Below are 13,589 nucleotides of genomic sequence, written 5' to 3'. Positions count from 1 at the left end.
CGGTCTCTATTGTATTAGTCAATTTTTTGTACCCTACTTTGTTTCAAAAAAGGATCTGAAGAGTCTCTCATTGAGACTTAAGATATAGGGTAAATTAACTGAGTGAAAAAAGAGAAGGAAATACCAATATATGAATCGAATATATCAATCTCAAATACTTAGTAAGGCCAAGCCACAAATCTGGTCCTGTTAACAGGAGACCTATTAAATAAATTATCTGAAGATTAAAAAGCAATTACTGTGAAGTATCAGTTTTCTTAATAAGACCAGAAGTTTCTTAGGAGTCTTAAAAATGATAATGATACATTGAGCAATAAGTAGAGGACATAAAGAGAGGGATGTACTCAAGTGCATATCATGGGTTCTTTAACTTACTGTTACTAGCACAATGGCCAATAAAGTACTTAGCCTTCACTATTAGGAGCTCAATGCTCTACTGGGGGTTTGAATAAGGGTGAGAAGCAAAAGCTCAGTTATTAAGCTGAGTATACACAGGGTTGATATCTTGTGGAAATACAAGATACTTGCTCAGAGAGAACAACAGGACTAATACAATTTTAGCCTGGAAAAAGGCACACAGAATACCAAACTAGTGAGTGAGAGACTGAAACTTCTTAAGAGATGAACTGAACTGTCCTGCAAGTTAAGAATAAGAGTTGCCAAGTTTGAAGGCATCTATCAAATGTAATGGTGGTCATCCAATCAATAATTAACAGGGCCAGCTATCCATTAAGGCTACTCAAATCATGATAGTAAGATCTACCTTCTGCATTATGCAAGTGTTCTGTCTCTATCTTAACCAAAAGTGGTGCCAAATCCTTAAAAGGTACAGGCTTGAAAGAAAACAGCTGATAAGGGATTTGCATCCAGAGCTCTCTAAGCTCAATAAAACAATCCAGTTTTCAAATGGGCAAAAGGTTTGGAATAAGACACCACCAAAGAAGATAAATGGAGTCTAATAATAATAACATGAAAACATGCTTACTGTCATAGATCATTAGGAAAATGTAAAAAGCAAAATGACAACGAGCTGTCAAATTGCTGGAGGAATTACAAAATTGTAAGGTCAGTTTGGAAAAAGTTTGACAGTTTTTTATAAAGTTAAATATCCTATGACACAGTAATCCCATTCCTTGCTATTTATCCAAGTGAAGTGAAAACATGTTCTTACAGAAACCTGTGTATGAATATAGCAGCTTTATTCATAATCACCAAAAACTGAAAATTCAAGTATCCTTCCAACTGGTGAATGAATGGAAGGGTACATCAATACAATGGACTACTACTCAGGAATAAAAACAGTGAAGTATTTATTGATAAAACATGGATGGATCCTCAGAAGCATCATGCTAAGTGAAAAGCCAGCTTCAAAAGCCTCCATTTGCATAGCATTCTGGAAAAGAGAGCTACATGGATAGCAGACACATCAATGGCTTCCTGAGATGGGGATGGGAGTTGGCTACAAAGGGGCACAAGGGAATTTCGAGGAGCAATGGAACTCATTACTTGAGTGTGCTGGTGATTTGTGTTTGACAAAACTCAAAACTACAGTTTTTCACTTGAAAAAGTTTTGTCTTTCTAGCTTAACCAAACCTTTAAAGGAAAAGCCTTTTTTAAAAAAGTCTAGGACACGTCAATATTTTACCTGACTAGAAATCACATCGGGGAACCATTCATCCCCACTGGCCATGCAAGGGTTATGTGCTGAGTTAATGTAGTTCAGCCGATAACCATTAGTCTACAGTAAGAGTTGCGAAGGCTAGGATACTGAATTTGGTTTGTAGTTAGGAACGCTGAGCCATGTTGGTAGCTGAGATTCGAGTGTCTTATTGCCTTACCTTATAGGTTCGTAGCTGTAAATTCTGCTCAAGCTCATGGAGTTGCTTCTTTTCACTGGAGTGGGGTTTTTTGTTGTTTGTTGGCAAAATAGCTTAAAGAGCCACCAACTGGGAGGGAGACTGGACTGTCAGTCCAATCTAAATCAGAAAAGGAGTATGGGTGGCAGCACTTCCTAAGTGGAAGATGCATTTCATTATTCAATAGTGAGGTATGTTCCCTCTAAGAAGAAAAAGGTAACTTCATCCCCACTCACACAGGAGGGAGCTAAAAGGCTCCAATAGATAGGTGGGCTTGGGGAGATGTCACATCAGGAGTATGAACAATAAGAGCTAGGTTCTTAAGGGAGACCACGACACTAAATAATTGTGGATCAACCCTGAAAGGGTGAAAGGACCTATGTTTTAAGATGATGGCCAAAAGATCAAGGAAATAAAGTTTCAGGTTTGTCTTGTGTCCCCTGTCTTTCATACGACAGGCAAAGACAATAACAGGAAAGTGAAATTAACCCATCTATGAAGTTCCAATCTGTGCAGTCCTAACTGCCCACTGCAGGTCCTAACAGGAGGACCCAGTAGGGCACAACAGACTCTTAAGTCTTTAGCCAACTTTTCTTTGGCTCAGAATGCTGGAAGAGCTGTGGCCTGGCCAAGCCAGAGGACCCTCCCTGGTCCTTTCGAGAAGGAAATGGACCACGTTGTGGAAGCTGGAAAAGGCTAGTGTAAAATGGTTCCAGGAACTTTGCTGTCATAATCCTCAGGGATGCTTCTCAGGAAGTTATCACCAGCTCCTCACTAAGGCAAGACTTTATGTAGAGAGCCCTTGCCCTCATGTGACTTTTCCCATCAGTCCCTTCTGGTTCATGGCATGCTTATGAAGCTTCTGCCCAAAACATAATAGCTATGTATACTGAATGGAGATTTTAAAACCTGAAGTTCTAAAGATAATGATAATTTCCCATGAAAACAAACTTATCAAGGTGGGGCTTATGATCCTTATGTCAACTGAGTTACTCCGATCCAGAGGGGAGACCCAGAAAAGAAAGAGCAGGGGATGGGAGGAAAGGGATCCCTCAACTCCCACACTGGACTGTTAGAAAAAAAGTATAAATTAAAGTTTAAGATAAGAAAAGAAGGCAACAAAAAGAAGAAAAAAACCCCCAAAACCCCTGACATTTCAAAGAAACAAACACTAAAAAAATTTTAAAGAATGTCTTCTAAAGACAAAAATAAGACTAGAAAGTGAAAACATTTTCACATATCAAAATAAATATTTAAAAAAGGTTGAAAATTGACAACGCACAAAGTGAAAGACACATAGATTAGGATAAAATTAAAATCCACATGCACAGGGTGAAATACGTAGAAGTATTCAGATGATAGGAGTGAAAAGAAATGTTCTAAAATGTATAACATATTAAAAAGATAAGAGAAAAAGGGAGGTAATGAAGCACAGCAGGGAGTTCCCTGGCGGTCCAGTGGTTAGGACTCTGCGCTTTCACTGCTGTGGCCCACGGTTCAATCCCTAGTCAGGGAACTAAGATCCTGCAAGCTGCGACCAAAACAACAACAGCAACAAAAACAAAGCAGAGCAAAACTCAGTAACAACTAGAAGCAGCTGAGGGATAGAAGTCTGAAGAAATCTTTGGTAGGGGGAGGGGGTGCTTTCCTGGCTCCTCGGGGAGGAAAATGAAAGAGGCAACAGCAGAGGTGCTCTGGAAGCTTCTTCTACCCAGGCTCATATCCCTGAGGGCACTTTGAGCCCCAGGAGGAGGTGTGGCTTTCTAAGCAAACAAAGCTCAAGGATCCTTCTTCCTGCTAGTGGGCATCCTGCATAGTTCTCTTTCATTGGAGGTTCACTTTTATAATCACACCTGTATGCAGTTCAGAAACAAAATTTGGAAGTAAAATGAAAAGCAAAATCACTAAACATAATTCTTTGCTTTTTTAAAAAAATAAACATTTATAATAGAAAACCAAATTAGATTTAATCTAATGTATTAACAAAAGCGTAATATACTTTAGTAAACAAGGATTTCCAACTTTCGGTATAACTAAATAAGAAGTGAGTTAAACACTTGGTTTAGCCAGGGGCAAACATCAGCCACTGCTACCTGATGAATCCATGCTGTTTCACATTTAAGAGGACACTGAGCAGAGTGGTCTCCCTGTTTTTCCCATGAGAAATGCATTGAAAAGTGACAAGGCCAGGGAAGAAAAGAGGCTACTGTAGCAAGTTGGAGCTGAAGTCAAAATTCTACTTCCCTTACCTTGGGGGAAGTGGAAGGGATACGTATTACTTGATCAGGCCTACATGGAAGACAGTTTGATCATAAAACAGCCCAGGGTAAGCTTTCTCTTGTGGAATATGGTGAGCATGGTTATGTCCTAATTCTTTCTTGAGGTTTGGAAACGTCTCTAGTCACATACCCATATATATTTATTGTTGAGAGAGATGCTAACACTGTGTCCTGGGCCTTCCTCAGATGCCGCAGTGGCTCTTGCCCTAAGATGACCAAAAAGATGGCTCTCCTTTCCTTAGACACACTGGCTCAGTATTAGGAGTAGAGGTAGGGAGGTAAAGTCAACTTCAGATGAGTTGAGTTCACAGTTTATCCCACAATGGATGCATTAAAGAACCTCAATGAGATTGTCGGTAATAGGCAATCATCTTTTTGTACCTATGAGACATTGACATTTGAGACATTTCTTGAGACATTTCTTTCAAGTCTCCCGGGTTTGGCACAAAAGGTTGAAAGCTACTCTGTTGTTCTTGAAGACAGATGCAGTTCCTTCTAAGTTACAAAATCAGCACTTAGCTTCTATAGTTGAGCATGTCTTCACACCATCCCCTGTTTTTGGCCTCCATATAGACAGAGGCATTGCACTGTTGCATGGTATGTTCCATCTCAACCAGCTGGCGGCATCCGATGGTTAACTTTTCCCTAGGGGATAAAGAAATTTTATATCACTACAAGACAGCTAGTCAGATAAATGAAAAAAATCTTAATACGACAGGAGAAAACTGGGATTTGAAATACATTATTTGATATTTGAGAGCGAAAATGCCAAAGTTATGGATCCTTAGTCCAAACCAAACAACATGGGAGGACAAGCACTTAGCAGCACGGGTTCGCAGACAGTCAACATGGAGATGATTTTGGTGCAATTCCTTAATTCAGGAATAAAGGTTCCCATGGCAGACCTGCTGTCAACAAGAACGCTGTGGAATAGATCACATATTTTTGTTTTATTTGGCTTGGGAGTTAGAGAACAGGTAAACTGGAGGATACTAAGGAGGTGCACCTCCAGACAGGAACAGACACTGGTGAGGGGATAGGAAGTTGACAGAGCTTCAACTCTTAAAGAGAATTGTCAAGATAGGTAACCTAGCCATTAACAAATGAATATTAGATAATTACTCTAAACCAGAGGTGGGGAAGCAGGGAGTAGAGGCCTGATATTTGCCATGACTACTCACAATTTTATCTAAGATGCAGCCTGGCTGGACTCTCAAAAGCTGACAGGAGGCCTACAAGCTGTGAGATCTTTAAGTTATTGGTTAGAGCACCAATCCATTATACATGGTGTCTATAGAGTTCAAATCTCATGGAAACCTATTTAAATCTATTGAGAGATGGTCTACATAAATTCACAAAGAATACCCAGTACCCAGTACAGCATCTGGTATATAAGGTGTTCAAGAAATGGCAGTTATGAAAATTACACTGTTATGACTTCTTTGGCTTCTAAGATTGCTCTGAACCATCTCCAGAGTGTTGGGGAGGACTACTAGCTACCTTTTCACACTACCCCTCCTCTGCCCCTCCACCCTCATGGATCCCTTGATGTAGGGTACAAAGAAAAAAGAAGTCAATCAGAACTCAAGGACTAGGATGAGAGCTAGTAGCCTCAGCAAAGTAAATACGCTATATTTTGAGCAGCCTCACTTCCTGAAGACGTGTGGCTTCCCTGGGGCTGGCTAAAACCTGACTTTTGGCTTTGTGTTACTCTAGTCCTGTTTCCTGTATTTGGAGTGCTTAAAATCAGTGTTACGTTGTTGCCAGTTCTTTACAACTGCTCAGAAAATGATTTTCCGAAGACCCTAAGAGGTCCAAAATTGGAGAGATGTAAAATGTTTTCTTATAAACTTGAAAATGAAATAAAAAGGGCAGGCCCCTATCCCTGTTCTTGGTTACTTATTCCACATGTGGAAGAAAATTCCTTTAGTAACTAGACTTTTAATCTATTTCGATGTCTTTTCTTTTTCTTCTCCTCTTTTTTTCCTTCTCTCATAGTTAAGAGGAGAGCCCTATCCCCTCTTTTCATCCTAATGGCATTTGGTTTTATTTGTGGGAGTCAGCATTCTGACAATGGATTATCACCTACAGATTTTGTTTCCTGCATCAAGTTGTCATTGCTGGCTGAGGAAAGTACCAGGTGTTTTTCATCACATGTGTTGGGTCTATACTAGACTATGAAGATAGGAATTCTTGAGTTCCTTTTCCCTGTGGATTATATGTAGAATGGCAGACTATTAGATATGGCAGAATATTAACACTTTTGTCTACCATTCTGTAGCATCCCCAATGAATCATCTCACCTTGGCTTTCACCTCTTGGTGATGAGATATTTACAACTGAGAGAAAGGCCATTACATATTTTGATATCTCTTAAATGCTAGAAGGTTCTTCCTTTACATCGGGCCTTAAAAAAATACCTATCTGACCTGTCTGCCTAAATTAAAACAAAAAGTTGTTATCCTTATTTCTTCCAATAGTACAAATATTTTATGTCCCTTATAGTGACCCTATTTCTCTGTTCCAAACTAAACAATCCCAACTCCTAATCCTTTCTGGAACAAAGCTCGAGACTGGAGATTGCTTCTAGTTCTGCAATTCTATATTGCTCATGAAACTTCTAAAGAACTGCTGCTGTCTTTCTAAATTGTCCTATTATGAGTATCAAACTTAATTTGACCAAATCTCAGATGGGTCAAAATAACTGGAAATTTGATCAGATCAATTAAAAATAATTCCAGTGGTTATCTGACTCATTTCCATAGCTAGTTTTGTCAAAGTGGCATGGCAGTAGTGAATTTAAGTGCCCTAACTCCAATATTTGATGCAGTTTTTCCAAAATCCTTTTTAGGTACAAGAAAAAAGTCTACAATGGATATCTGTTTTACAACTCTCTCAATGTTTCTATACATTTGCAATGTGCATCTCAAATAAAGGAAAAATGGAATACAGTGTAGTGCATATAAAAACAGTATATAAACAGTTTCTGATTCAGAAGGTCTGGGCTGGAGCCTTAGAGTTCGCATTCCTTGCAAGTTCCCAGGTGGTGCTGACAGTCAGGTCCAGGAACCACAGCTCTAATGTAATCTAGAAGATACTACCATGGAGCCAATTCCTAGAGTCAGAAAGCAGTAATCCCTAAAAGCACCTGCTGGAAGGAAAACAAAGCTGCTCCTGATACACATGCCTCAGGCAGCATATTATCTGGATACGCCAGGTACTTTATGGAGCTGATGTCACAAACTAATGTGCATTTCACATAGAAAAAATGACCTTAGAGACTTGTCTTGCAAACATCCCAGAACATTCTGTCAAACAAAGTGAATTAAATACTGTTCCTAACTTATTTCTCATATATGTAGAAGATATCACACAAGATATTTGTTTGGTAATCTGTTTGATAATCTTGTTATAATTTACCATCCTGGATTTTCTGAGCAAACTCCTCATCTGCTCAGGGTAAGCAGTACCCAGAGCCCACTGGCAAGAGCAAAAGCTATAACAAAGAACCTACAAACTACAGAAGACAGAAAACACTGATTTATACACATAAACACCAAGGTTCTACTGTGTCATGGAATTCAACTTTTGATCAAAGCTACTTTCAATCTGAAACCTTAATTACTTGCTTTATCAGAACATACAAAATAGTTTTCTGTTCTTGAGCTACTTAATTTCCTCCCTATTGCAATAAATATGGTGTTGGGCACATCAACAGCCTCTTCCTTCACAAGGAACACTTTACAAATCAAAAACAAAGATTAGCAAATTCAGACAATCTAAGTAACTGTCTTTGCCAAGTTAAATCATTCTTCTGTTTTCACCTCTGAGTCACAGGGAAACTCTGCTACCTCTTATCTATTGTCTTTGGCTCTGTGTCTAGTATAAACTACTGAAACAAAAAGAACCTCTGTCTTCTGGCAGCTTATGTGAGCTGTGGAGTACACCAGAGGCTAATATGGGAGGGACCATTCACTGAAAATATGGCAAATAATTTCAAAACAAACAACAGAGTAACAAATCTAAAAGTAATAACCAAAAGCCCATTGAACAGCAATCCCCATTTTCCAATGCATTCAAGATATTAGATGTTTTTGATTTCTCTTAAAACTCACACTTTTAGGATATAAGAGGGAGCTTATTAATTAATATCATAATTCAAGTCCCTGGCATAGTAAGTGGAAGGAAAACAAAGAAGAGAAAAACGGGTACTACCACTTTAACTTTGAACATTCAAGCTTGACCCTTGCACCCCTCCCCGCTGCAAAAAACAAACAAAAAACCAAAACCTCCAAAGTATTTAAACAGTAAGCTGAAGTCAAAATAATTTTAGACATTTGATTGAAACCATCCTGCAAGGGACTCTGCCCTCCAAGTTATATATGGTGAGCTTTCTACACCTTCAAAAGTATCACTAAGGTTGGAAGACATTATATTTTTGATACAAATCTCATATACACAAACCCTTAAATGTGGATTATTTGTAAAGATATATAAATAAGAGTACAACTGATTAATTGAAAGTCTGAATATCGGGGTAAAAAACCATTTTCACCCCCAGCTACAACAGATAATGCATGCCCCACTGGCTTCAGATTTTCTTAGAAAACTTATTTTAACCTAGTGAGTGAGTGAATTTTCATAGTTATGCTGCCTAGTAACATTTGTGTACGATTATCCATCCTAGTGTCTTGATATCATCAAATATATTTATCAATCTAGAGTTTTACCAGTAGAAGCATCTTGATAATTAACTTTGTCACCATGTCTGCTCATACAATTTTATAGTTACACAAATATATCTGCAAATTACAAATGGCAATTAAACTGTGGTTTAGTGATACAGTGGCACATTACATAGCAGTGAAAATACCATCAGTTCTGTTACAGCTCTTGTTTAGAACACAAGAATTTGTTGCGACACCATTGATACATTAAGGAACAATTTGAGCACAACAAAAATTTCGTATTTTCTTATACAGGATTTCAACAGTGAAAAATGCTAGATGAACAGAGAAAACTGCACCGCAGCTGAACCAAACTGCTTAGGAATACACACAATACACACATGCATGTACTTCAAACATGTACCAGGTACCTCAGCTTTCCTCCTGTTATGAGCCACATCTATTCATATCTGGTGCTACACCCTTATATCCAATTTCATATTCTACCACATCACACTAATTCACAGGCTACAACCTTTCCTATGATCACATCCATAAGCAAACTTCACCTTCTTTTAAAGGTAAGTGTTAGATTTAATTTAGGACTTATGTATTTTTTAACCATTTAATGTGTGTAAAACTGTGATACTATTTAGATTAGGTTCCTATCTTTTTTTCAATGTCCCTTATTAAGTTTTTGAGTGATGTACCCTAACTCCATCTTTTCTATGAGACCTGTGGCTTTTATTGCATGAATTTGCATAGTTCACTATGCAGTACGCAATTTGCATAAGTTATACTTAGGAACACATATGTCACTTTATAATAGAACTGAGTGTAAACTGACTATTGCCTCAACATGGATGAATCTCAATGTTGAATTAAAGAACAATATGAAGAGGGCAGACAGCAGAAGCAAGACCAATTCTGCAGCCTGTGGAAGGAAAACCACATTCGCAGAAAGACAAGACAAAATGAAAAGGCAGAGAACTTTGTACCAGATGAATTAACAAGCTAAAACCCCAGAAAAACAACTAATGAAGTGGAGACAGCAACCTTCCAGAAAAAGAATTCAGAATAATGATAATGAAGATGATCCAGGACCTCGGAAAAAGAATGGAGGCAAAGATCGAGAAGATGCAAGAAATGTTTAACAAAGACCTAGAAGAATGAAAGAACAAACAAACAGAGATGAACAATACAATAACGGAAATGAAAACTACACTAGAAGGAATCAATAGCAGAATAACTCAGGCAAAAGAACGGATAAGTGACCTGGAAGACAGAATGGTGGAATTCACTGCTGTAGAATGGAATAAAGAAAAAAACAATGAAAAGAAATGAAGACAGCCTAAGAGACCTTTGGGACATTAAGCGCAACAACATTCGCATTTATAGGGGTCTCAGAAGGAGAAGAGAGAGATAAAGGACCCAAGAAAATATGTGAAGAGATTACAGTCGAAAACGTCCCTAACGTGGTTAGGAAATAGCCACCCAAGTCCAGGAAGTGCAGAGAGTCCCAGGCAGGATAAACCCAAGGAGAAACAGGCCGAGACACATAGTAATCAAATTGACAAAAATTAAAGACAAAGAAAAATTATTGAAAGCAACAAGGGAAAACGACAAATAACATACAAGGGAACTACCATAAGGTTAACAGCTGATTTCTCAGCAGAAACTCTACAAGCCAGAAGGGAGTGGCATGATATATTTAAAGTGATGAAAGGGAAGAACCTACAACTAAGATTACTCTACCCGGCAAGGATCTCATTCAGATTCGACACAGAAATCAAAAGCTTTACAGACAAGCAAAAGTTAAGAGAATTCAGCACCACCAAATCAGCTCTACAACAAATGCTAAAAGAAATTCTCTAAGAGGGAGACACAAGAGAAGAAAAGGAACAAACACATAACAATTAAGAAAATGGTAACAGGAACATACACATCGATAATTACCTTAAACGTGAATGGATTAAATGCTCCAACCAAAAGACACAGGCTCGCTGAATGGATACAAAAACAAGACCCATACATACGCTGTGTACAAGAGACCCACATCAGACCTAGGGACACATACAGACTGAAAGTGAGGGGATGGAAAAAGATATTCCATGCAAATGGAAATCAAAAGAAAGCTGGAGTAGCTATACTCATATCAGATAAAATAGACTTAAAGAATGTTACAAGAGACAAGGAAGGACACTACATAATGATCAAGAGATAAATACAAGAAGAAGATATAACAGTTATAAATATATATGCACCCAACATAGAAGCAACTCAATATATAAGGCAACTGCTAACAGCTATAAAAGAGGAAATTGACAGTAACACAATAATAGCGGGGGACGTTAACACCTCCCTTACTCCAATGGACAGATCATCTAGAAAGAAAATTAATAAAGAAACACAAGCTTTAAATGACATAACAGACCAGATAGATTTAATTGATATTTATAGGACATTCCATCCAAAAACAGCAGATTACACTTTCTTCTCAAGTGCACATGGAACATCCTCCAGGATAGATCACATCTTGGGTCACAAATCAAGCCTTGGTAAATTTAAGAAAACAGAAATCATATCAAGCATCTTTTCCGACCACAACGCTATGAGATTAGAAATCAATTACACGGAAAAAAACGTAAAAAACACTAACACATAGAGGTTAAACAATACGTTACTAAATAACCAAGACATCACTGAAGAAATCAAAGAGGAAACCAAAAAATACCTAGAGAAAAAAGACAACGAAAAGACGACGATCCAAAACCTATGGGATGCAGCAAAAGCAGTTCTAAGAGGGAAGATTGTAGCAATACAAGCCTACCTGAAGAAACAAGAGAAATCTAAAAAAAAACAATCTAAAAATGGACAATCTGGAAGAAATGGACAAATTCTTAGAAAGGTATAACCTTCCAAGACTGAAACAGGAAGAAACAGAAAATATGAACAGACTAATCTCAAGTAATGAAATTGAAACTGTGATTAAAAATCTTTCAACAAACGAAAGTCTAGGACCAGATGGCTTCACAGGTGAATTCTATCAAACATTAGGAGAAGAGGTAACACCCAACCTTCTCAAGCTCTTCCAAAAAATTGCAGAGGAAGGAACACCCCGAAACTCATTCTATGAGGCCACCATCACCCTGATACCAAAACCAGATAAAGATACTACAAAAAAAGAAAATTACAGACCAATATCACTGATGAATATAGATGAAAAAATCCTCAACAAAATATTAGCAAACAGAATCCAAGAACACATTAAAAGGATCATACACCACCATCAAGTGGGATTTATCCCAGGGATGCAAGGATTCTTCAATATACGTGAATCAATCAATGTGATTCACCATATTAACAAATTGAAGAAGAAAAACCATATGATCATCTCAATAGATGCAGAAAAAGCTTTTGACAAAATTCAACACCCACTTATGATAAACACGCTCCAGAGAGCTGGCATAGAGGGAACCTACCTCAACATAATAAAGGCCATATACGACAAACCCACAGCAAACATCATTCTCAATGGTGAAAAACTGAAAGCATTTCCTCTAATATCAGGAAGAAGAAAAGGATGTCCACTCTAGCCACTATTATTCAACACAGTTTTGGAAGTCCTAGCCACTGCAATCAGAGAAGTAAAAGAAATAAAAGTAATCCAAATTGGAAAAGAAGAAGTAAAACTGTCACTGTTTGCAGATGACATGATACTATACACAGAGAATCCTAAAGATGCCACCAGAAAACTACTAGAGCTAATCAATGAATATGGTAAAGTTGCAGGATACTAAATTAATGCACAGAAATATCTCACATTCCTAAGCACTAAGAACAAAAGATCAGAAAGAGAAATTAAGGAAACAATCCCATTCACCACTGCAAGAAAAATAATAAAATACCTAGGAATAAACCTACCTAAGGAGGTAAAAGACTGGTACTCAGAAAACTATAAGACAATGATGAAAGAAATCAAGATGACACAAACAGATGGAGAGATATACCATGTTCTTGGATTGGAAGAATCAATATTGTGAAAATGACTATACTACCCAAAGCAATCTACAGATTCAGTGCAATCCCTATCAAATTACCAGTGGCATTTTTTTACAGAACTGGAACAAAAAATCTTAAAATTTGTATGGAGACACAAAAGACCCTGAATAGACAAAGCAGTCTTGTGGCAAGAAAATTGAGGTGGAGGAATCAAGACTCCCTGACTTCAGACTATACTACAAAGCTACAGTAATCAAGACAATATGGTACTGGCACAAAAACAGAAATATAGATCAATGGAATAGGGGAGAAAGCCTAGAGAGGAACCCATGCACCTATGGTCAACTAATCTATGACAAAGGAGGCAAGGATATACCATGGAGAAAAGACAGTCTCTTCAATAAGTGGTGCTGGGAAAACTGGACAGCTACATGTAAAAGAACGAAATTAGAACACTCCCTAACACCATATACAAAAATAAACTCAAAATGGATTAAAGACCTAAATGTAAGACCGGACACTATAAAACACTTAGAGGAAAATATAGGAAGAACATCTTTGACAAATATCACAGCAAGATCTCTTTTGATCCACCTTCTAGAGTAATGGAAGTATAAACAAATGGGACCTAATGAAACTTAAAAGCTTTTGCAAAGCAAAGGAAACTACAAACAAGACAAAAAGACAACCCTCAGAATGGGAGAAAATATTTGCAAACGAATCAACGGACAAAGGATTAATCTCCAAAATATAAAAAGAGCTCATGCAGCTCAATATTAAAAAAA

The 13,589-nt window shown here is 37.7% G+C and overlaps 1 protein-coding gene across 10 annotated transcripts in view; it reads right to left on the bottom strand.

Annotated features, from left to right (window-relative positions):
• Positions 1-1,128: 1,128 nt before the first annotated feature.
• Positions 1,129-13,589, bottom strand: part of SWT1 (SWT1 RNA endoribonuclease homolog) — a 93,788-nt gene continuing 81,327 nt past the window's right edge. For 6 of the 10 annotated variants that reach the window (XM_028488437.2, XM_024133790.3, XM_028488441.2 and 3 more), the window contains one exon: positions 1,130-4,780. In XM_028488437.2, coding sequence (XP_028344238.1) covers positions 4,651-4,780 — 130 coding nt within the window. In that variant the 3' untranslated portion in view covers positions 1,130-4,650. Of the gene's footprint in view, positions 4,781-13,589 lie in introns of all 10 variants that reach the window. The other 4 variants (XR_003679385.2, XR_003679386.2, XM_028488440.2 and 1 more) reach the window with 4 other exon arrangements.

This window comes from Physeter macrocephalus, chromosome 4 (genome assembly GCF_002837175.3).
Source record: "Physeter macrocephalus isolate SW-GA chromosome 4, ASM283717v5, whole genome shotgun sequence".
NCBI classification, from domain to species: Eukaryota; Metazoa; Chordata; class Mammalia; order Artiodactyla; family Physeteridae; genus Physeter; species Physeter macrocephalus.
The sequence above is the reverse complement of the archived record's forward strand: the minus strand, read 5'-3'. Positions and strand labels throughout refer to the sequence as shown.